Raw genomic sequence first — 22,993 nt, 5'->3', positions numbered from 1 at the left:
GAAAAGTGAGAATGTTATGTTTACTTAGAATGTGCACTTTGTTGTATTAACCTTCTTTTACATTCTTTTCACTCACTGATCTCAGAAGCAGACATTCTCATTAAATATTTTTTATAACCATGTTAGAAGGCAACAATTTTGTATATTTTATACTAAAATTTTTGGTAAACCTTCTTAATTTAATATTCATTATCAGTGACTGAATTAGCCTGGTTTATAAAGCTGTATTAGCAAAAAATAAGTAATTTAACTAACAAAATCATTAGGAAAAACAAATTTAATAGGTTGTCAATAAACAAAGAATGTCTATTTCTGACTACTTCAGTTTTTTTGTTATCATCTAAACTTACGTTTTGACTACTTTCAAAATATTGTAGAATTTTTATATAAATGGACTCTTGATAGTTAGGTATGTGAGGAATTTTCTAATAATTTTCAGAAAAGTACCATTTGCAATTTCTGCTATTTTTAGTTGAATTTTTAAGTTAGTTATTTTGACATCCTTACAGATAAGACTGACTTCTTCATTTTACTTTTGCCTGGTAATTTTTAATCAGTTTCAAACATTTGCCAAGACTTTTACATATCATCTTAAATATTTGCTTTGCATTTTTTAACTTGCAGGCCTCCAATAGTCAAACATCACCACAATCTGCTACTACACCAAGGATGGAAAGTACAACAGGAACCACAATTGCTACCTCTTCAAGAACTCCTCCATCACTCAGTCTTCAGGGTCCCCTGTGTCCTCCTGTGTGTCCCCCTGCTCCACTAGAGGAACTGTCACCAGACAGCATTGATGCTCATACATTTGATTTTGAAACTATTGCCCACCCAAACCTGGAGCAAGCTCTCAAGCAAGGATCATTGGACTTGGATTCATTAGCAGAAAGTCCAGAATCTGACTTTATGTCAGCAGTAAATGAATTTGTAATAGAAGAAAATCCAGTCTCTCCTAATGTTATAAGTGATCCACAGAGTCCTGAAATGATGGTGGAATCTCTTTACTCTTCAGTTATCAATGCAATAGACAGTAGACGTATGCAAGACACAAGTTCTTGCGTAAAGGACATTTCAGTAGAAAATGCTTCTCGTAGTGTTTGCGTGGAGAAGTGTAGGGTAATTGCTCAAGATTCAAAAGTACATCTAAGAGGTATAAAAGAAGATCTTTGTCACTTTAGAACACTTGTACAAAAAGAACAGTGTGACTTTTCTAATTCTTTAAAATGCACTTCTATAGAAATAGTAAATACTATTGAAAAGGTAAAACTTTCACTTGAAAAAACACTAAAAGATAAACATCAAAAAGAACTGCAGTCTTTGAAAAGTGAATATGAAACCAAAATTAATAAATTACTGGAGGATGATGAGGAAAGCAAAAAAAAGATTGTAAAGTTAAAAGGTGACTTGTTAGGCCTTGAAGAAGTACTTCAGAATAAGAACGATGAATTTGCAATGGTGAAAAATGAAAAGGAAGCTGTAGTTTCCCTTCAGAATGAAAAAGATCAGAAGCTACATGAATTGGAATGCCAAATGGAGACACAGAATTCTGAAATTAAGAAACTGAGACAGTCACGAGAGATAGTACTCGAAGACTTGAAAAAACTTCATGTTGAAAATGATGAAAAACTACAACTCCTGAGGGCAGAACTCCAGAGTTTAGAACAAAGCCATTTAAAAGAACTGGAAAACAACCTTCAGGCCAGGCATTTACAGGAATTTGAGAAGATGCTTGCTGAGCACAAGGACAGTTTAGATCAATTAAAAAAAGAGAACCAGCATAGACTTGAACAAATGCAGGAATCTCATGCAGCAATTGTGCAGGAGAAACAACAACAGGTAGAAGAGTTAAAACTCAAAGTTTCAGATCTGTCTGATTTGAGGTGCAAATTAGAAGTTGAACTTGCCCTGAAAGAAGCAGAAACTGATGAAATGAAGCTTCTCTTGGAAGAAAGCCGAAACCAGCAACAAGAGACCTTAAAATCTCAAATTGATAAGGAAACTGAAAGCTTAAAAAAAGAGATAGAGAAATTAAACAGTAAGATACAAGTTAGCAGTGATGAATATCAAGTGGGCTTATCAGAACTAAGAACTTTAATGACAATTGAGAAAGATCAATGCATTTCCGAGCTAGTTGACAGATATGAAGAAGAATCCAATTTGCTTAGAACTGAACTAAACAAAGTAACGGTTCTGCATCAAAAAACTTCTGAAGCAGAAAAAAGACTTTCGGATCAAATAACAGAACTGCAGTGTAAGTTAGAGTTGGAAAAGGATGCCCTAGAAAAGGAAAAAACAGAAAAAATGGCACTCTGTGAGCAGCAGGAAAAATATGAAGCTATCATCCATAGACTTAAGGAAGAGAAAGATCTGTTAGTATCTAACCAAGAACAAGACAAGCAGTTGCTGATTCAGAAACTCAATTCTGAAAAAGAAGATGCTGTACAAACTGCTTGTAAAGAATTCGAATTACAAAAGGAAGCTGCTGAAAAAGGGCTTTTGGAAAAAATACAACAACTTGAGATGCAAGTAAATCAGAGGTACTGTAAGGATTAAGTTGCTGTGCTATCTTTGTATTCTAAAGTAATTACTGCATATTGCAGCATAAATACACCAGATTAAGTAAAACTTCTACATATTTGTAATAGCATCTTTTTTATTCAAGTTACTTTCATTTTGTAGGTAGTGATATTCCTGTGTGTAGTTAGTCACAGTTTGTCAGATGCCTTTTAAGTATTATTTTCAGACAACAACTAAGCTTTTATATTTCAGTTTTGTAATGCTATGCTGAAAGAATATTATTACAATTGCCTGAAATTCAATTTTTGATGCTCTTAGCCCTTTTCTCCTGTTCTATCCTTTGCTCTGGCACTAGTACTGTGACACCATGTGGTGCCTAACTTTTAGGTTGATAATGTTCTCATACTGATTGACTATACCGTTATGGATATGCCAATGTTGCCATGAAAAACTGCAGGAGAATATATGAGCAGCTGAGGGCAGTCCCACAGCCACCTGAACTTCAACTGACTTTAACTGCTATAGTTACATATTTCAGGGTCTTCAGTTTGAGCTTTATAATGAAACACATTTGGGCAATATCATTTTAAAGAGCATCATAGGATGACTGTTCTTCATTGTTAATTTCTGCAATATTTTTCCAATCTGGGGAAAAAAATTCCTTCCCATAAAAGCCAAGTTATGCCTCCTGACTTCCTGTTTCTAATCTGTCTGCTAGTTCATAATGCTGTCTGCAGAGTAAATTGTGATATTGTGTAATGGAAATATTAGAATTTTTCTCTGTGACCGTGGCCTAAAACAATATTCTATTTTGAAATGCTCAAATTTGTCTTTAATGTTCTTGGATTGTCTTAGAACTCCAAGGTTAAATCTTGTTAGTACAATATCTAAGGTTTTTTTTGTTCTGGTACAGTACAATATTATCAAGTATTTGAAATAGAAAAAATGATAGAATGGATAGAAAAAGAACAGTGAAAACATGAACACAAATTTAAGTTAACATTTAATATTTAAATGTCAACGTAATGGTGTTTTTTTCTAAGTTGAATGGAGGGAGGGGTTATAAAAAGAATCCTGTGATCCAGTGTACACACAACTCACTTCTGTGGTGGAAAGAGAAATATAAGCATCCACTTCACTTGAAATATCCAGATCATCTCCATTACCTCAGGATTTTGCTATGCTAACATATCTGTCATTGACGTTGTATCAGTGTCGACATTTTATGTATCTCTGTGCAGAAATGGTTGAAATAGTGATACACTTCTTGATTTAAGATTCAGTGATTGAATTACAGTTAAGACCTCTTTCTTAAAATATTTTCTAAATTTAATAAAATATGGTGGAATGAGGAGGGGAAAGCATCAAATGCTGTATTCAAAGCTTGTCTTTGTATTAGTATTTGTAGAAGATTAAAAATGTGACTCAGTAGGGAAGAGATGTAGCAGACTTAAACAAAAAACACACAGCAACAAGAAAACCACCATCTGCATTTAAATTTTAACAACTGAGCAGAGCTCTGTGTATTTCTATTCAAACTGAATAAAACTGATACCTATGTATTTCAAAGAAATGTTGTCTGCTTCAGTCTGATGAAGCATTAGTAATTACGAGTTCTGTCAAGTAGTTTTTATTTTTGAAGTGCGATGTTAAAATATGTATTGCCTCCTTAGGCTTCGCTTTGTGCCTTTTATCTGCTGTTATGTTGCTTTTTTTCTAGGATGTGTTTCATCTCCAGAAGGCATATGTTATGTAGATCTGTCTTACTATTTCAAAGTCACTGTCTAGCTGTTTGGTTTTTTTTGAGTTCCTAAAAGCTTAAGTTACGTCAGTAACTGCAGTTGACTTGTTATCCTCTCTGAATTGTTGCTTAGAAGTTAATTTGTAATGTTAGAAAGAAACTTTTGTTCGTCACATAAATGTCCTTTTCTGCAAGATCACTGTTACGTTAACATTCCAGAAGGCACTGGCAATGACTTAAGTTGTTAAATTTGACCTGAATATTTTGCTGGTATCAGGAGTTTCATTTTTGAACTTGTATGTTACCTGTGCATTACCAATATATGAAAATGTGTGTTTTGGTTATTAAGTGCCTGGAAGTTATCAGGATTAGGAAAGGTAATAGAACTATAACCCATTTGTAACTCTTCTACGTGATCTTACATACATAGTGTGTACTGTGCTGAACTGGGATTAATGGAGATTAGTTGAACGATGCAATTTTTGTAATGATTGTCATTAAGCAGTTTGGTTAACTTGATTTATAATACTTGGGGGAAACAAACAAACAAACAAAGAGTATGATAGGACTGCTTTGTGAACTAAGTTAGAAGTTGGTATCTTCCAGCCTTGGTATTTTCCAGCCAGTTCATAAGACTACAATTAGTGGTGAAGCTTCTCCATATAGAGAAACTTTATTGCATTGGGTCATAATGCTCATCACGCACACACTCTCATGGCTAGACTTTATTTATAAATAAATTGAAGTTCAATCCAGCACAAAATAGAAGAATGAGAATTTCAAATAGTGCAGGTTTTAACAAAAGTTGCTCAATGAAGGGATTTGTCTGTTCCAGTACTTTATAAAGGGATGCTTTATGATAATTCATGCCAGACCATGGAAAAGGATAGGTAGTGCTTTGAAATCAATGATTAGAAAATATTTTATCCATGTAAGATCATCTGCTTCAAAAGCCACTTAAGGTTCTTATTCTTCATGCTTGAGTGACAATTAATGCTTTTCTTTCTGATCATTACTGCTGATCTCTAGATTCTGCAACCCACAGTATTCTTTTACATCTGGATTTCTTATTGTTGAATTGCTTACTTTTTTTAAGTGTTCTGGAGGCATTACCCTTTGACACAGTAAAAATCTTCAGGGATTTGGCCTGTCATTGTTTCTTGTTCTTCTGCTTTGCATTCCATCTATTCAAATAGTAAAAACATGTCTTCCCCCCTCAAGCAGATTTTAACAGTATAGACATGCTAATGGTCACGAGAAAACAGAATGGCCAAGAATAAGAATTTGGTGAGGTGCATGTGTTTAAAAATAAAATTGAAGAGTAGGAATGACTTAATTTGAATACAATATTCACTAAATATTTCTGAAAAAATGTCCCAAAACTAACTTCTGACTTGTGTGTTTACTTATTTCATATAGTCTGGGACTTATATATACAATGAATTTAAAGCCTAAACATTTTCTTTTAAGTCCTCCCACTGAATCATCTGCTGAATCAAGCTTGGTTGCTGAACTTCAAGAAAAGCTTCAGGAAGAAAAAATGAAATTCTTGGAGCAGCTTGAAGAACAAGAAAGAAGAAAGAATGAAGAAATGCAGAACATTAGAACATCTCTAACTGCAGAACAGCAGGTAAAGCTGATTCTTCATTACTCTTCTTCCCCTGAGAAGGATGTGTTTGTTCTTTTCCTGTTTGTAAGTTATGGACTTTTTTTGCCGTGTAACACTTGTGCATTCTGAATTTGCGTTATCTAGAGTCAGGATATGGTATGCCAATGGAATTCAACATGCTTATGACTTTTCTTTTTGCTTAACTGTTTGTGAAGTAAGCAATCCACATTCATTTTTTATTTTGATAGTTTTACTTGTGTTGTTATGTTAGTGCTCTAAGTTCTAGCTGTTAATCTTATGAACTCCAGAAAGATGTTGCTTAAGTATAGTTTAAGTTAATGGTATTATTTTTGGGCAATGCAAATTTAATGCTTAGAAATACTAATTGATTTGGCATCCTTCTTAGTGCCTTTTAGACTTTATTAGCCTGGGCAGATGGGTCTTTAGGTTCAGTGCAAATGTGATGTTTTTCTTCTTTCTAACTCAGATTAAACATTTCTCTGTACTCCTCACCTCGATACAAACTCACACTACACTGGATGAATTATTGCTGCACTGAATTACTTACTGCAGTATCTTTGCTGGCTCATTTTTTCTTTAAACATTGAATCTCAAATTTTGTAGGTGAACATTCACTTCTAAAGTTAAATCTCTAAGTAACAGCTATTATCTACAGCTTTGTTGTATTTAAATACTAAGAAAGGATTTTCTGTTCTAAGTACCTCTACTTTAGCTATAGCAGGATCAAATAAGGACAGAGAGACAGTGAGTAATCAACCAGCTTGGTGAAATGAATGCTGCAATTTACTTGGTGCAGAGAGCAGAATATCATAGGCAGTTATAAATATAGAAGTAGTTCTGAAAGTTCTGGAGTGCAGACATGAATACTGAAGAGAGCCTTCTGTAGTTAATCTAATAGGAATATTTTATAGATTACATAGACAACCGTAATATTTATTTTTCTATCAGAATTGGTCTTGGTATGCCATTTTTTTTTCATCCAGTAATCTTCATTCGTGGTATAGAGTACACTAGGGAAGGTTCAGAAGCATTGACAGCAGATTCTGATGGAGTACAGAATCTATTAAAAAGCAAACATTCCTGAATCAGTCAGTGCTAAAGATTTACAGAACTGTTGCTGCTGATTGCTGAATATTCTGGGTATTTAACACACTTGTAATTTTTGTCCCTTTGAGATGTTACTTGTGCTTTTGGCATATTGTGTTGGTTTTCTTATGCACACATTTACCAGAGTCTGCTATGCACTATATAGAGTTTATAACTGTCCAAGTAGCTTGTGGTTTAAGACAGAAGAATAGGCATGTTTATAGGCGTAGAGAATCTAAAGCTAGCCGAGATCATGCCTGGCTCTTAAATTCCCTGAAGAAGTGAAATTGTAGCTTAAAATGTCCTCTTCATAGGCGGTTGTTCATAGATTTTTGCCTGTTTCATCGCCATAACCTCAAAAGTTGTAATGGTGAGTGCATAATACTTCTAGAAGGATTCAAGAAGTAGAAAGATCTGTCAGGCTGACACAGAAGCATGTAGTGTTCTTTATATTCAATAATTCAAGATAATTCACCATGATTCCTGTATAACTTCTGCATTAATGAATTCTTCAGTGAGGAATAACTGCATAACTTGAAAGCTATTTTAATGCAGATTTTAGTATATTGTTCTATTAATAATTACATTTGTCTTCCATATTATATATCTTGATGCAGTGTAGCTTTGTCGTAATAACTCATTTAATCCCAAAAAGAGCATTTTAATTTAAAAGAACATGCAACTAATACATGAATTGGAATATAAAACGTGTTAAAAAGTCAATATTCTTTTAATGACTGTTTAGAATTGTATGGCATGTTATGGACATGGGAATGATGGGATGTGAGAGAAAATTTGAGAGGAAAATAGAGGCTGGTTCAGAGAATCCTCAAAAGGAACTATCCAACAACGTGTTCAAAAGAGTTTGCAAACAAGCTTATTTCCTTGTTTAATTATAATCTAAAAAAACACATGTAATATTTTTGTACTTCCTTTGTTTTAGTGATATTGTTTGCATTCTGTTTATAATGTACACTTCATATTTCAGTAGTACTTCTTTCTGTTTTCAGACCAACTTTAACACTGTTCTAGCAAGAGAAAAAATGAAGAAAGAAAATATAATTAATGATCTTAGTGACAAATTAAAAATGCTAACAGAACAGCAAGAAAAAGATAAGGGTAAGCTAACTTCTGCAGAAATTTGTCTTTTCTAATAGGATAATTCCATTTGCTTCTTTGGCTTTATTCCTTAGTACTGCTATTATTACAGGAATTTTTATTTACTTGTGTCACAGATTTGATTGAAACACTTTCTGAAGATCGAGCTCGTTTACTTGAAGAAAAGAAAAAGCTTGAAGAAGAAGTCAGTAAGCTGAGAAGTAGTAATCTTTCTCCGTCAACCTACTTAGCAGCAACTTCAGAAGCTTGTGGAGCCTGTGCAGATGATGTTCCCACTGATACAGAGAGATTGGCTTCTGACATTGCACCTGAAGGGAGGATGGACTCTACCATGGAAACCAGTATGATGGCTGTGCAGTAAGTATGGGGCATTGTAGTAGAAATAGACAGATCGTACTCTTTTAGATGCTGCTGGACATTCTGGAGTACAGATGAGTTTATTTAACACTCCCTCTGCCTTTTGACATTCTTGCTAAAATTATTCCTTCTATAATACACACACAATTGTGGCATCACAATTATCAGAAATGCTTGGTTTTCATAACTTAGATGTAGGCAGCTTCAAGGTGAAACTTGATTAAAAGGTGAAGAAATATGTTTACGTATGTGAAAAATAAGAAAAGTGGAACAAGAGCAATTATAACAGGGTCCTGGGGTGAGTTAGGTGGTTATGTTATTAGCATAGCTTTTGAACAGTGGCTGATTCTCATATAAAACAGAAAAATTTGTGATTGCTTGTTTATGTGACTGCTGTAGATAGTGTAATTATGCTTCTTAGTAAGTGGGAAGTGCTTAATAAAATTAGGCTAAATACTCCAAATTAAGAAAAAGAAAAGAATGAGACTGAGTAGCCTTCATGGGTTGATGTTTTGTTTTATTGGAGAGGAGGACAGATATTCAGCATCTTTTTATTTTTATAACCTCTGAATCATCAGTATTAGGACACTTATTTGTAGGTAGTAATAGGACTAGGAAAGAACAACTCTGCAATATTTTAAATCCATACTTAAGGGGAAATACCAAGGGCAAGCAACTTGCATGAAAGGTTTACTTTTAAGTACATAAAATTGATTCTGTGATGTCTGGTTCTGTTGTACACTGGTATTACAACATTGAAATAGCTTTTAGTAAATATTGCTCACATTTCACTGTTTATCACAATTTTCAGAGGCTAGTCAATAGCTAGCCATGGCTATGTTTGAAATACTGAATTAAGACATTAAAGGGAACTCCATGAAGTTCTATTGCAGTGATCAGCTTCACTATATTCTGTACTTATTTGTCCTGTATATTCTGTACTTACTGGTACTGTACCAGTGGTCTGGAGGGCTTTATTTTTGCCCTCCAAACCATTCCCCATCTTGCAGTCCTCCTTTAGATGCTCTGTAATAGTTTTATGTCCTTCTTATATTATGGCAACCAAACTGCTCACAGAAATTGAGGTGAGGCTATGCAAAGCAGAGGTGACAATCTCTCCCCTCACCTGGCTGGCAGTGCTGTGCCTGGTATCCCAGGGTACAGTTGGTCCTCTTGGCTGCCAGGGAGCACTGCTGACAACTTGCAGTCAACTTGCTGCCAACCAGTACCCCAGATCCCTTTTCTGGGGCTGCTCACCAGAACCTTGTCTGTAGTTTGCCCCATCCCAGGTGCAGAATCCAGCACTTGGTCATCATGCAAATGGTGACCACCTTCAGATTTATCAAGATCTTTGTGCAAGGCCTCTCCACTCAAGGGAGTCAACACTCTTTCCAATTTATCATTGTCCACAAATGTACTTAATATAACTTCCAGATCTTTGTTGGAGTCATTCATGGAAAACATTACAGACAACTAGTTCAAAAATGGGGCCCTGCAGGATCCTGCTAGTGGCAGCCAGGGCAACTCTCAGGCCTTCCCTTGCCCAGCCCAGTCATGTTTTTGTTGTCACGGAACATTCTTAGAATCACACCACCATGGCTTTATGATGCCACGAGCCACCTCCCTCACAACTGCTATAAATGTGGGACTCTGACAGCAGAGCACCACTTGCTAACTGACTTGCATCCTGATTACCTTTTCCTAAGAAGCAATTGAGAGAGAGCATTTTCACTCAGGGTGGGAACTTTTGTGGGGGAGGATGGATTGTCTTCCACTGAAGAAGCTTCAGGGAACAGCATTCCAGAAGGAGAACCAATGGAGGTAGATCCACCTCTACCAGGGCAAGACAATTGCTATAACATCAGGCTTGCCTGGAGACATCACCACATCTATTGGTGGTGCACCGGGGGTTCTGTCTTTCCATCTCTGCATTGAAATGTCAACATCTGCCAGAGAGCCCTTGTGCTAGTTGCTGCTCACTGTCACCCTTCCTTGCCTGTCCACCATCCTCATACTTCCCCAAGACTTCTTACCTCTTCTTTCCCAAGCTCTGTGGAAAATGGAAGGACTGGGACTGGTGTCCTCTGAGCTGCTATGCTGGAACAACAGGGGGAGTCCAGTAGATGGTCCTGAGCTCCCTGTGACCTCCAGCTGAGCCCTGAGGAAGAAGGCAGCAGGACTGGGACTGGCATTCTCTGTGCTGCTGCACTGAGATGACAGGAGTCCAGTGGGTGAGCTTCAGCTCCCTGCAGCCTCCAGGGAAAGCCCTGAGGAAGGAAGATGGCAGGTTTGGGACTGTTGTCCTCTGAGCTGCTCTGTGGACAGTCCTGAGCTCCCTGTGTCCTCCAAACTGTGTTAGAGAAGCTACAGAGGCAGCAGTTCCTCTGGAGGGTCAGAACACTTTGGTATGAATAGGAAGAAGGGCTGAAATTCAACATGAAGGTCTGTTCCAGTTGATCCATTAGGACTTTTTTTCAAGTGAGGACAATAAACAGTTTAAAAGCACAATACAAAATAATAACAAAAATGTCTCTTGATCTTTTAGTTCTACTTGGTATTTTGCTTGGTTTTATAGCATGTCTTGTCAGACTAGATGAATGTACTATCAGTTCAAAAATGTGTCTGTTTTCCTTTCCCAACCAAATCAAGTTGGGCTTCACAAGGTAGGTTCCTAGTAATCTGCCTTTCAAAATACAATTTAAAAGTAAAAGGAATTACTCTGTGTTCTTAGGGAACTTCTAATTAAGTTGTTAGGTTATCTTGTGTCCAACTGCTTTTTATCTCACAGATGGACACAGATATGCACAGTTGGCAACACAGTATTCATATTGGTCTTTCTCTACCTGGAATTTCCAAAACACAGAGCATTTAAACTGACAAGATTAGGGAAATAGAGCATTGTGAAGCTGAACTGCAATATCAAAGGTTAGCAGCCGAAGGCCTTAGATCTGTAGTTTTCATGCTAACATTTTGAAAATAACGCAAAATACGCAGAAATGACTCTATGCAACTTTGTAAGTTATTTATCAATGGCTGAAAATTCACTGGGTTGAAAAAGAAAGCTATTTTGGAATACATAAATAAGATTCTGTCAGTCCTGATTCCTAAGGTACCTTTCTGCACTGCATTTTTATTTTTTTCCTCCCTCTTATTTGCTACTTTCCTGATCCTTTCTTTTCCTGAATATATGCCTTGTCTACATAAGATAGAATGCTAGGGTCCAAAGTATTCCGTGAATTCCATTCTGCTAGCAGAATGATGGCATTCATCTGTGAGTGAGTGAGAAGGGGAAAGAAAAAGAAACGTTTTTGTAGGGGATTAGTTTTAACATACCTGTTGTCTTCTTTCTATTTTAGTGAAAACATCCACATGTCTGAAGAAAAACAGAGGATCATGTTGTTAGAAAGAGTGAGTAGATTGTCAGATTAAATGTTGCAGCTAATTATTGTAAATATATTGGTTATGTACTCTAGTGCAATATAGCATATTTGTTTTTTTGTTGTACTAATTTCAGTGTAACTGAAGCCATTCAAAATGGGTATTAGTGCACTCTATTTATACTAGGGCTAGCTTAATTCACCTTATTCATGTGAACTTCCGTACAAATGCATCAGGTGTAATACTTTTATAAGTGACAGGTCATTAATCTAGGGAATTCTTCACCGGGTGGGGAAAAAAGAACCACAACTTTTTCAAATCAAAGCATCTGAACTAATTTGTCAGGAACAAAGATTGATTTACTTGTATCTTTGAGAAACAGATATCTTAGACTTCGGTCATTTTAGTTCTGACTGAGATGCATTATAGCCTTGACAATTTTGCTTTTTTAAGAAGCAAAATAACAACTGTTTTAAAAGTGTTATGTTATAAATATTCTGAAGTTATTGTTGTGCTCTTACATTAAGTATTTAACTAATGTGGAGGCTGGGATTTTAAGTTTATACTTAATGCCCCTGCTTCCACCTCTCCCACCCCCTAAGTTTCAGTTCTTAGCTTTCAGGTTTATAGGTTCTCTTGAAGTCTGAGATTAGCAGGAGAAATTGAATATTGAACCATATAATGACTGGATGTTTCTAACTATTAGCACTTGCATGTTTGATTCTGTCATCTGTTTGTAAGTGATTTGTCGTGGTTTGTATCTGGCAGCTACAAATAGTAATAAATTAATTTTCTGTTGCTCTTCTATCAGCGAAATATTTTTCAAGTTAAGGAGAAAAACTGTGCAGATGAACATAATTTAGCACTTGGTGTAGCAGTGGATATTACTGTCCTTCAAACTTTGTATAGGTCTTTGAATTATATTTTGATTCTATTTTATAACTATGGTATGTGTATTGTACAAGAATTCTGTCTTTGGTCATATTAACACTATTTAAGATGTTTATACTGTATAAGTTGTATTAATTAACTAATCAGGTAAGTTTTTCTCTCAGACTTTGCAGTTGAAAGAAGAGGAGAATAAGAGATTAAATCAAAGATTGGTAAGTGTACAACACATGTTTTAACTGCCTTAAAAATTTTAAAAAAATCACAAATATTAAACTTCTTAAAATGTATGAATGTGTTTTTAATGCAATGGCAAACTGATGATCTGATAATCTTTCAGAGTTAACTCAATTTAACAGTTTTCTTATGTAAACAATGAATAAGATTGGAGAGACCTCTTCCAAAAGAGAACAGACTATCCGTACTAGATGTGGGAGGAGTAAATTCCAGTGGCACTGTGGCTCAGGTTTTTCAAGTAGAGTAGATCAAAAGTCAGTTTACAAGACTGTATAAATGACTGTATATAAGGAGTGCTAGCTAACTTAGAGATTATTTTTGGGAAATTGTTTCTTGAAGTTAGCATTTTGGAGGTTTCTTCAATTTTAAGAATATGGATGCAGCATGTTAAAATCAATGCTATTGTCTGTCACCTTTCTGATAAAAGTATTTCTAAGTTACAAGCCAAAAATGTAATTATCCTAATAAAGCATTCAGAATATTCTGAGGCCCTTTGACTTGCAGTTGTATTTTTGTCAAGTGTGAAACTTCAATTCTGCTTAGCTACTGAAAATACTCAAGTAATCATTTTTAACGCTGAAGTCAGTGCCTAAGGAAGAATAGTGAGTATGCTGACAGTTATTTTAATTCATGAGCTATGAATCCTTCTCTATTTATTTACCCACAACTTAGCTTTGATAACAGGTCTCAACCTTAAGCTTCAAAAAAATAAATTACTTTGCATATGGGGAAACAGATGTTTTTCTTAGCAGTGTACTGGTTGGACTGGCCACGGATATCTCCCATTTCCTTAAAGTGACAAATGGTATCTAGTAATTTACTAGGAACTGGTACCTTAGTTCTTGGGTGAAGTTGCATTTCATAGTAAGAATATTTTTTTTCCAGTTAAGTTGGAGACCCTGACAGTCTTCTGTTTGGGATAAGATTGAAATTTGCTTTAGAACTTATTTCTGTTACATATTCAAGTATGAAATTGCTTTTTTTTTTTTCCAAAATCTTTCCATTCCATGTTAAAACCTGTCCTTAATCACATTGCTAGCAAAGGTCATAAAAGATTGCAACACCTTTTACAGCATACTTCATATTCTGAAACACGGTGAACAGTCTGCCAAGCCTCCGTGTAGATATTCTGAATTAAATTCTGGAGCTCTTCTCTTACCAGAATAAAATTAAATTGAAGGTGTTATTGTTACTGTAATTAATAACAAGCTGTGGGGGGGAAATTAGCAACTTACTGATGTATAAAACAATTCAGAATCATTTTCAAAATCAAATGGACATGAAAACATATACTTTCAATTCCTTATATGTAACTCAGCTGTTTTGTAAATAAAGTATTTTATAGTCTCCTCTTCCTCTTTTTTCCTACCCGCTTTACCATACACTTTTGAAGTTTAGATAAGCATTAACTTATAAATATTTATATTTATCTACTTCAAATAAGGAACCCAGACAATTTTCTACAGAAAAAAACCCTTTTTAACCTGTTAGATTTTGTAGAAAAATGTGCGAGTCATCTTTGTAAGCAATAAAGAAGAAAATGGAGCTTTTAATGACAGGGATGTGGTTAAAGCATTTCTTTTGAGTACTGAGAAAAGGAACTTTTTGTTTATTAGGCTATATTAGTACACTAGGCATAGAATATTCTCAAGTTGTAACAAGTTCTAATGGAGATAATGTTCTGTGTTTCTTAGAAATGAATAAAAAACAGAAATCGAGCTGGCTTGTGTTTTAAATTACATTTAATGCTTAGTCCAATTTTTTTTAAATAAAAACTTCAGATGTTAAGAGTAAAAAGAACTCTGCAGTAATGTATATAGCAAGGAAGTAAGCAGGATGAGATGGAAACTGGTGCAGTTAAAATGAATGATTATAATAAAAGAGGGGAAATATAGGTTAGATGTTAGGAAAAAAAAATCTGTACTTAGAGGGGTGGTGAGGCACAGGCTGCCCAGAAAAGCTCTGGGTGCCCCATCTCTGGAGGTGTTCAGGGACAAGCTGGATGGGGCCGGTCCTGGGCAGCCTGAGTCTTTTGGGGGCAGCCCTGCCCACGAATGGGGGTTGGAACTGGATGGACTTTAAGGACCCTTCCAGCCCAAGCTATTCCACGAAGTCTAAAGCAAGTCTATGAACAAGTTATATGTAGTTGCTAACTTCCATGTTAGCTACGGTGTTTCTTAATAATTAAAAAAAAAAGTACGATATGAATGAGTAAAATATCTAAAAAAGAAAATCTGGAGTTGGAATGCGTAAAGAAAACTTCTGAAAGGGTCATTAAAAGTCAAGAGCTTTTTATGTGGGGCTGTGTTCAGTCTGAACTAATAGTCTTAAAGTTAAAAAGGGTATTTTGAAATGAAGAAAGTAATCTGTGAATAGGCTTCAAGATGATATCAAGACTTATTGTATATATAGGAGATGAGAATTACATGCAAAAAACTTGCAGATTTTTGCTTTTGCTTTGTTTTAGTACATTTGACCACAGTCTTTTTCCGGGGATGCTCACTTAATTTAGCGCAGTAAACTTCAGATTGTGTGACAGCCCTCAGTAAAACAAAGACCGCATATTGAGTTCAATGTCTGGAGTTTATTTGCAGTAAAGTAGTTTAAATTTCAGTGTATCACCTTCTGATTCCTTAGAATGCCAAAGGCATCTATGTTAGAGTGCATAGCTACACTTCTGTATACTCAGAAAATATCTTTAGTAACACTGTTCTGGAAAGCTCTTCTCCTTGTTAAATAATAAAGGAAATATCAGCTGTTCTGTAATCAAAGGTAGTTATTAACAAAAAAAAAATCTGCTACAGAACAAAACAGCAGAAATGTATGCAGATTTTTTAGGTGAACTGATCTGCAAGAACAAACAGGCTTTGAAACCTATAATGAGTAATTTGTCTTAACCATATAGTTACCTTAAATTTATGCTTCATCACAGCTTGCCAGTTCTTTATGGCTTTTCTTTTTTGTTTTTTTGTAATACAGATGTCCCAGAGCATGTCATCAGTATCCTCAAGACATTCTGAAAAAATAGCAATTAGAGAGTAAGTACTTGTTTAACAATTTCCCTATGAACGGACGACTGTGCTTTCAGTAATAACTATGTAATTAAAGAGCGTCACAGTTCTTTAGCTCTTTCTTTGTAATGAAAAGATGTATAGATCATCTCAATAGTTCACATGTTAGTTATTGAACAATCCTAGTTCAGCATAAATAAAACATCAATCATTTATCTTTTCTTTTAAAAAAAGAAAAAGCATTTTCAATTTGGTGAACTTGGCTTTCTTGATATTTTTTTTTAACTTTTATTTTTTTAATTGCTATATTTTTTTCCCTCTGCTGTTCTTTACATTATTTCTAAGGCAAGTACTTCATGGGATTCCTAGAATGCACCCAATGTTTTCTTTTAGGTTCCTTTTTGTTTAGCTGTTATTTTGCAAAAACAGAGGGTGTGCGTTCACTCTGAACGTGCAGTGCTACCTTGTTTCAGTATACATCCTACTTTGCCAAAATCTTAAAAATTTTTGTCTTGAGATAATGAAATGAACTCAAATATTTCATTAGATATGGTTGAACTAATAACGTAGAGTTAATAGTTGTTACTGGGGGCTGAGGGGAGAACTGTTAATTATTGCAAAATACGAAAGCCATAGATGGGTGCTTAAGTAATGTTTCAATCAAAATTGCTTTTACAAAAGAAAACAAATGATTATTATTTCAATGTTTTCTGATTTGCACAAAGTTGCATTTTTATTATAATAATGGTAGTATGTGCAGAATTAGCCTTTCCTTTGAGCAGAGAATATTGTAGCAGCTCTCTTGGAAGTAGCCAGGGAGAAAAATAATATGAAAGAATACACCTGTCCAAGCGAGATGTCTTTGAGTCTTTAAAGTCTGTCATCATAATCAGCACAGGGAGAAAAGCTTGTAGTATTGCTTATTTAATCTGAATCTTATTTAAACTTTTTATGTAAAGCCAGTCACCAAAGTTTCTTTTTTTTTTAACCTTTTGATGAAATCTGACAAATTTCCGTCCCTCCCTTATGCTTGAAATTTTAGAATTAGGTACCTACATAAATGCTTTGCTGTATTTTTGTGATCAAATCTGCTACTGCTGTAGAATGACAGTTATAATACTGTGGTACTATTATTATCATCATTAGTATTGGTGAATAAAAATCAGTATAAATAGACCTTAGTATTCTTTTAGATATTCCTGTTCGTGTTTTAAAGCAAAGTTGTGAGTTTTTTTGGGGAAAAAATGGGGTATGGATGTAGGAAAACATTTCCAAAACATACTCAGTTACTTTTTTTTTTTCTGGTGATCTCACAAAATACAAAATGTGAACGAGTTGACAAGCAGAAAATTATGTACAGAAGTCTCATCTTGGGCAATATGTAGAACTATGTTTTGTGTAATTTATGTTGTCTTTAACTTTCATGCTGTTTTAGCTAAATTCCTTAATTTCTTCAGTTTTCAGGTTGGCGATTTGGTTCTCATAATTTTAGATGAAAGACATGACAACTACGTATTATTTACTGTTAGTCCAACCTTGTATTTCTTGCACTCTGAATCTCTTGCTGCACTGGACCTCAAACCAGGTGAGTGTGGTAAGTGTCAGATTGTTTTCAATTATTATGTCATCTTCCAAGTTAACACTCTTAAATGATATTCTGATAGTAAATGATTGCTATTTGCTATTAAATGATATTCAGTACAGAACATTTTAGATCTAGCTGTGAAAAATAGGAGAAAATATCTGCATCTTTAAAGTAAGCTGTAATAAATGCCAATTTTATCCACAGCTGGTATACATAAACATAAAATCTTAGAACAGCACAAGTTAGAATGAACCTCAGAAAATCACCAGGTCCTACAACCTTTTGTAGGAAAACAGAACCTAGGTAAGATTATCTAGCACCCTGTCCAATTGCATCTTGAAAATCTCCAGTGATAGGGAAGTATTCAACATCCCTGAGTATTTGACCCTTCTCACTGTAAAAAGAAGTTCCAAAAGCTTCAAAGCATCTCTAAGTGCAGTTAGTACCTATTGCACATTGTCTTCCCTATGTAGCTGCTTTAGAAGAGATCCTCTGTCCTCTTTACAACTGCCCCTTTAGTACTAGAATGCTGAGATGAGATTCTTCCAAACCTTTTGTTTTCAGGATGAAAAGACCTGACTGCTTTAACCTTTCCTCATAGAGCAGGTTCTCCAACTTTTTGATTATCTATGGAAAACCTTCCTATTGTGAATAGGTGCTTAACTATTCAGAATCAGCAACAATGATGTACAACTGTATATGTCTCTGGCTTATTTTTATGTAGATTTAAATTTTAAATGACTTCTTTGACAAAAGCAAACACAAAACTCATTGTAACACTTCTTTCCAGACTATGCATGTTCAGTTCTTTTTTTTTTAATACCTGTCTTTATGATATTCTTTGAAGATTGTCTTTGGATAAAATTTGTTCACTTTGTATTTAAATTTCTAAATTCCATATGCGTCTGAAATTAAATTCTATCTCTAGTATAGAGGGATTTGCAAGCAATGTTTTTGCTGATAAAATTTTTCCATCATATCCAGTTGTGTTTATCAGGACCCATTATTCTTCAGAGAATAGTTTTTGTATGTTTTCCTTATGCTGCCGCTGAAATTGGTGGTGCATTTATTTCCCCTCTTTAATATTTACATTATTTGTCAGCTGTTTTTGGCAGCTATGTAAACTTTACGAAACTGAGGCATTAATCTCTTTGAAATGAGGAAAAGTAGCAGAATGTTTAGTGTGTTGTACTAAAAGAAATAGATTCATATAAATGTTTTTAAACTATCGTACCTTATGTATGTCTTGCAAACCTTCCCAGCCCACCGTGCTCCATATTTTTGTTGCAAAAATGTGATAAGAGCATATAGCAAAAGGAACTTTTGTACTAATTCTGACTTCTCAGTGAAAACTTCTATATGTTGCTTGTGAGAAGCTGTCAACTTGCTCTCAGTCAACAGACCTTGTAGTTTTCAATCCCAGTGAAAGAGAAAGCCACCAAGCTCTAACTGATTTCAGAACTGCTGATGAATCTATGCTGTGTTTTCTGTGACATGTAAGAGAAGAAGTGCTACAATACTTACAGACAGATAACAATGGAATTGGTATTGAATACATCTGTGAAATATGATTGTATTGTTTTTCATGCATAAGGTAACCTCTGTGTCAGTTTCTGTACTATTCTGTAGTTGTGATTCACTGAACTCTTCTAGTTGGTTTAGTTTGTTTCATTTTTTACCACTTGTTAACTGGAGATAGTGTTCAAATTTGAGAAAACTGCAAGAAGAACAACCATGAGGACTTACCATTTGCTTTTGGAACGTGTTTGTTTATAGCTCAGTACTTTAGAAAACAGTGTCTTGGTTTTATCCTCACATCAGTACAGTGGAGAAAATGGAAAAAAAAAAAATCACTATAATTTGTGATAAGTTAGAATTGGTGTAGGGCTAGGCACTGCAGATTATTATTTTCAGAGCTGCCAGAAACATTCTGAGTCTGACCAACATGTATTGTATTAATAATTCTATACAGATCTAACTGTAGTATTAGGTGTTAAATATTTAGGTTGTCATTAGTTTTCTCTGCCTTGAATGACACTGAAATTGGCTGAAGGCTGCAAGGTTTCTGTGTTGTTGCACATCATCCGAATATGGAAGTTTTCATTTGCAAATTTCAGGGATAAATGGCATCTTTCTCATTTTTGTGAAATAAGTGAAGTCCATTGCTCAAGCAAATTCAGGAAAACTGCGTCTTCTGATTTAAATGTTAGTTGTAGAGGTTTCAGGTCAGGTATGAATATGAATACTTCACATACTTCACACAGATCTGTAGAATTTTGAAGCAAAATGGAATCTCCTTCAATATTGTTGTGGTTTAACCTGGCAGGTAGCTAAGCACCACACAGTTGTTCACTCACTTCCCCCTCTCACTTCCAATTTAATGGGAAAAAAAAAAAATGAAGTAGAACTCATGGATTGAGATAAAAACTCTTTACTAATGTAGAGAAAAGGATAATTGTTATGACAAGTGTATGTGTGCGTATAAGAAATGATGCACAAGCAGTTGCTCACCATCCTCTGACCAATGCCCAGCAAGCCCCCTGAGTAGCTGAAGGGCATGATGAACTCACACCCCTTTCAAAACTCTCCTATCGCGTGATGTCATATGGTAGGGAATATCCCTTTGGCAAGTTTAAGTCAGCTGTCCTGATTCTGTTTCCTCTCAACCCTTAGTGTGAGCTGAGAAACTGAACAGCCTTGGCTCTGTACAACACTGCTTAGCAATGACTATAAACAACGATTTGTTATCAACATTGTTTTTCTCCTAGAACCAAAACATAGCATCATACCATGCTCTGAAAAAAACAGTTCTGTCTCTGTCAAAACTAAGACAATCATTAATAACCAAATTAATTTTTAAGAGTAAGAATAAAATTTCAGACAATGATTCAAGTGACTTATGTTATTAGCACTAGATATAGTTGGTCATAGTCACGCTTAGAGGAGCACTGATGACGCACTGCATATTTGAGCTGTTCCTTCAGTCTGTTTTTGATGCTGTATCCATGCCATTGATCATTGATACTTTGAGAAGAGCAAAACAATTAGATAATGTTTTGTAGAATAGAAGAGAAATAAACATTTCCTTACTGTTAAAGAAATTTATACAAGCTGAAAGTTTTGTGTGGAGATTTTCACTCCGTTGAAATACATCAAGAAATAACCATCTTAAATCAGGCCCAAAGATGAGGCTGGGTTGACTAGAATAATTTTCAGCCCTTAAATGAAGCTATAGAGTTTTGACTTGCTTTTGTTTTTTCTAATTTTCAAATGAAATCTAAACAGCAAGCATTTTTTCATTTGAAAATTCTAGTGACCCTGTTTTTTTACATCTTTGAACTTGTTTAATTTTTGTGACTCTGTTTAAAATATAAGACAAAACTTGTTCTTGGTTCAACTTATGCTTTCAAGATATAGTCTTTAACCGTAGTTACTGTAATATTCTGTTACTTGCAGTTGAGTATCCATAATAATAAATATATTGTCTCTTTAGCTTCAGGTGCATCTAGGAGACCTTGGGTGCTGGGGAAAGTGATGGAAAAGGAATATTGCCAGGCAAAAAAGGTAAGGAAATGGAAGTAGAAACATCATCTGATTAAATTAATAGAGAAGAAAATCAAATTCTCTTTGTAAAAATATTAAAGTAATGAATGAGAGTTCTTCAGGACAAAAATTGTCCGGAGTTCTGCCATTCCTGCTCTATTTTTCAAGTCATTGAATAGCAAGAGAAGGGGAACTAGAAAAAAGGGAAAGTGAGCAAGTGTAGGTAGGATTGCCCCTGGAAAAGCTGCCTGTCTGAGGAAACTTTGCTTTATATGGATCCTCCTGAACATTTCTGATTACCCCGTGCAAGCATATTTCAGTGACTGCAATTACTAAAGTTAGCTTTGATTCCTAGAAAAATGTTGGTACCTTTAAGCATCAGGAGAAATAATGAGCTTCATCAAAGGCCCAGATATAGAAATCATTTAGTGTGAGGAAGTATGGAGGAACTTTGCCAACTCTCTCAAGTCTGCCAACCTTGGAAGGATGGGAGTCTATTTTTGCTTAAAAATATATTAATCAGAGGAGTGGGCTTCCGATTACATTTCTAATGTGATTTGTTTTGTTTTTCTTTTTGGTTTTTGTAGGCTCAAAACAGATTTAAAGTTCCTCTGGGTACAAAATTCTACAGAGTGAAAGCAGTACCGTGGAACAAGAAAGTATAACACAACAGAATTTCAGTCCGTTCTGTTTCCATTCTTTTTTGACTTGTCCTTCAGTGCTCATTCGTCGCTCCAAATACCAGGCCATGTTTTTATACTGAGTTCACGTGACAAAATACTTCACTGATGTACTGCTTTTACTTTTTAACAGGTCACATTTTAGAAACAAGAGTTGCATCAAAGTCTCTGGCCCTAACTGTTCCAATTTTTTACCCTGATAACTTTAGGAGTGTGGACCAAATGCGTTCATTTTCTCAAAGGGCAACCACATGCAACATGGTTTGTCAGCCATGTTAATTGCCTGTTAAATATACATTAGCTTGTATTTAGGTGTTATGTGTTAGTTACCATTATTACCAGCATATGTCCTTTTGTGAAATCATTATCAAAGTACTTGCACTCTTTAACAGATTCTTTATATGTGTAAAATTCATCAACTATTTAAAGAGGAGTGTTCATTGCATGCAGATAATCATATAATTTTTCAACATGAGTTTGCCTCAGTAGATGAATAAAAATAACTACTGCAACTTGTTTCATTACATGAAAATGCTCTTTAATGTTATTAAAAAAAAAAAAGAAACAAAAAAAAACCAACAAAAAACCCTTGTAATTTGATGGACTGATTTTGGAAATCAGTCACAGTTAGATCTGCAATCTTCAAAAGCACTTTCAATGGATTGATCACAGATTCTGAAGGGAAGACACATGTGCTGTTAGTTCAAAGTGAAGCACTTGTTCTTCCTGACAAACCAGAAATCTTGTATTAATCTATTTAGAAAAATCATATTGATGAAATTGTATTTCATGGTTGAGTTTCAGGAAAAAACTCATTGTACATTAACCATATGAGAGTCATTTAAGTAACAAATTATTGTAATTGTAAAAGACATGTAGAATTTTAAAACAATAAAGATTTGAAACTGTATGTGTTTGAAGCATTTGTGTGCCTTTTAAATATTAACTTTCTATAATGTTTATTTTATATTAATCTGTTGTAGCTTTTCTCTGCTTACTTGAGCAAAGTTTCGTTATATAGAAATAACTGTTTTCTCCAGTTCATGTTCAATAACATTCAGTAATTACAAGAATTACCTTGTAATAATAAAAAGAATTTCAGAAATAATTTTTTTCAGCAATTCAAACTGATAGGTGACATTTTTTGAAATGTAGTTATTTATTTATTTCATTTTATTTTTAATAACACTATGAAAAGATATACCATGAGTAACTAGT

General features: G+C 34.8%; 1 protein-coding gene across 8 annotated transcripts in view; it reads left to right on the top strand.

Annotated features, from left to right (window-relative positions):
- Window positions 1-22,685, top strand: part of RB1CC1 (RB1 inducible coiled-coil 1) — a 73,141-nt gene extending 50,456 nt beyond the window's left edge. For 6 of the 8 annotated variants that reach the window (XM_090137585.1, XM_031612926.2, XM_090137583.1 and 3 more), the window contains 10 exons: window positions 625-2,540; window positions 5,732-5,891; window positions 7,988-8,096; window positions 8,213-8,453; window positions 11,810-11,861; window positions 12,887-12,934; window positions 15,936-15,994; window positions 17,425-17,561; window positions 21,046-21,116; window positions 21,683-22,685. In XM_090137585.1, the coding sequence (XP_089993711.1) occupies window positions 625-2,540; window positions 5,732-5,891; window positions 7,988-8,096; window positions 8,213-8,453; window positions 11,810-11,861; window positions 12,887-12,934; window positions 15,936-15,994; window positions 17,425-17,561; window positions 21,046-21,116; window positions 21,683-21,760 (2,871 nt within the window). In that variant the 3' untranslated portion in view covers window positions 21,761-22,685. Of the gene's footprint in view, window positions 1-624; window positions 2,541-5,731; window positions 5,892-7,987; window positions 8,097-8,212; window positions 8,454-11,809; window positions 11,862-12,886; window positions 12,935-13,841; window positions 15,904-15,935; window positions 15,995-17,424; window positions 17,562-21,045; window positions 21,117-21,682 lie in introns of those variants that run through there. The other 2 variants (XM_031612928.2, XM_031612929.2) reach the window with 2 other exon arrangements.
- Window positions 22,686-22,993: the final 308 nt, after the last annotated feature.

The sequence above is a fragment of the Phasianus colchicus genome, chromosome 3 (genome assembly GCF_987193195.1).
Source record: "Phasianus colchicus chromosome 3, bPhaCol1.hap1.1, whole genome shotgun sequence".
Classification (NCBI taxonomy): Eukaryota; Metazoa; Chordata; class Aves; order Galliformes; family Phasianidae; genus Phasianus; species Phasianus colchicus.
Note: the sequence above shows the minus strand (reverse complement) of the source record. Positions and strands in the feature narration are given on the sequence as shown.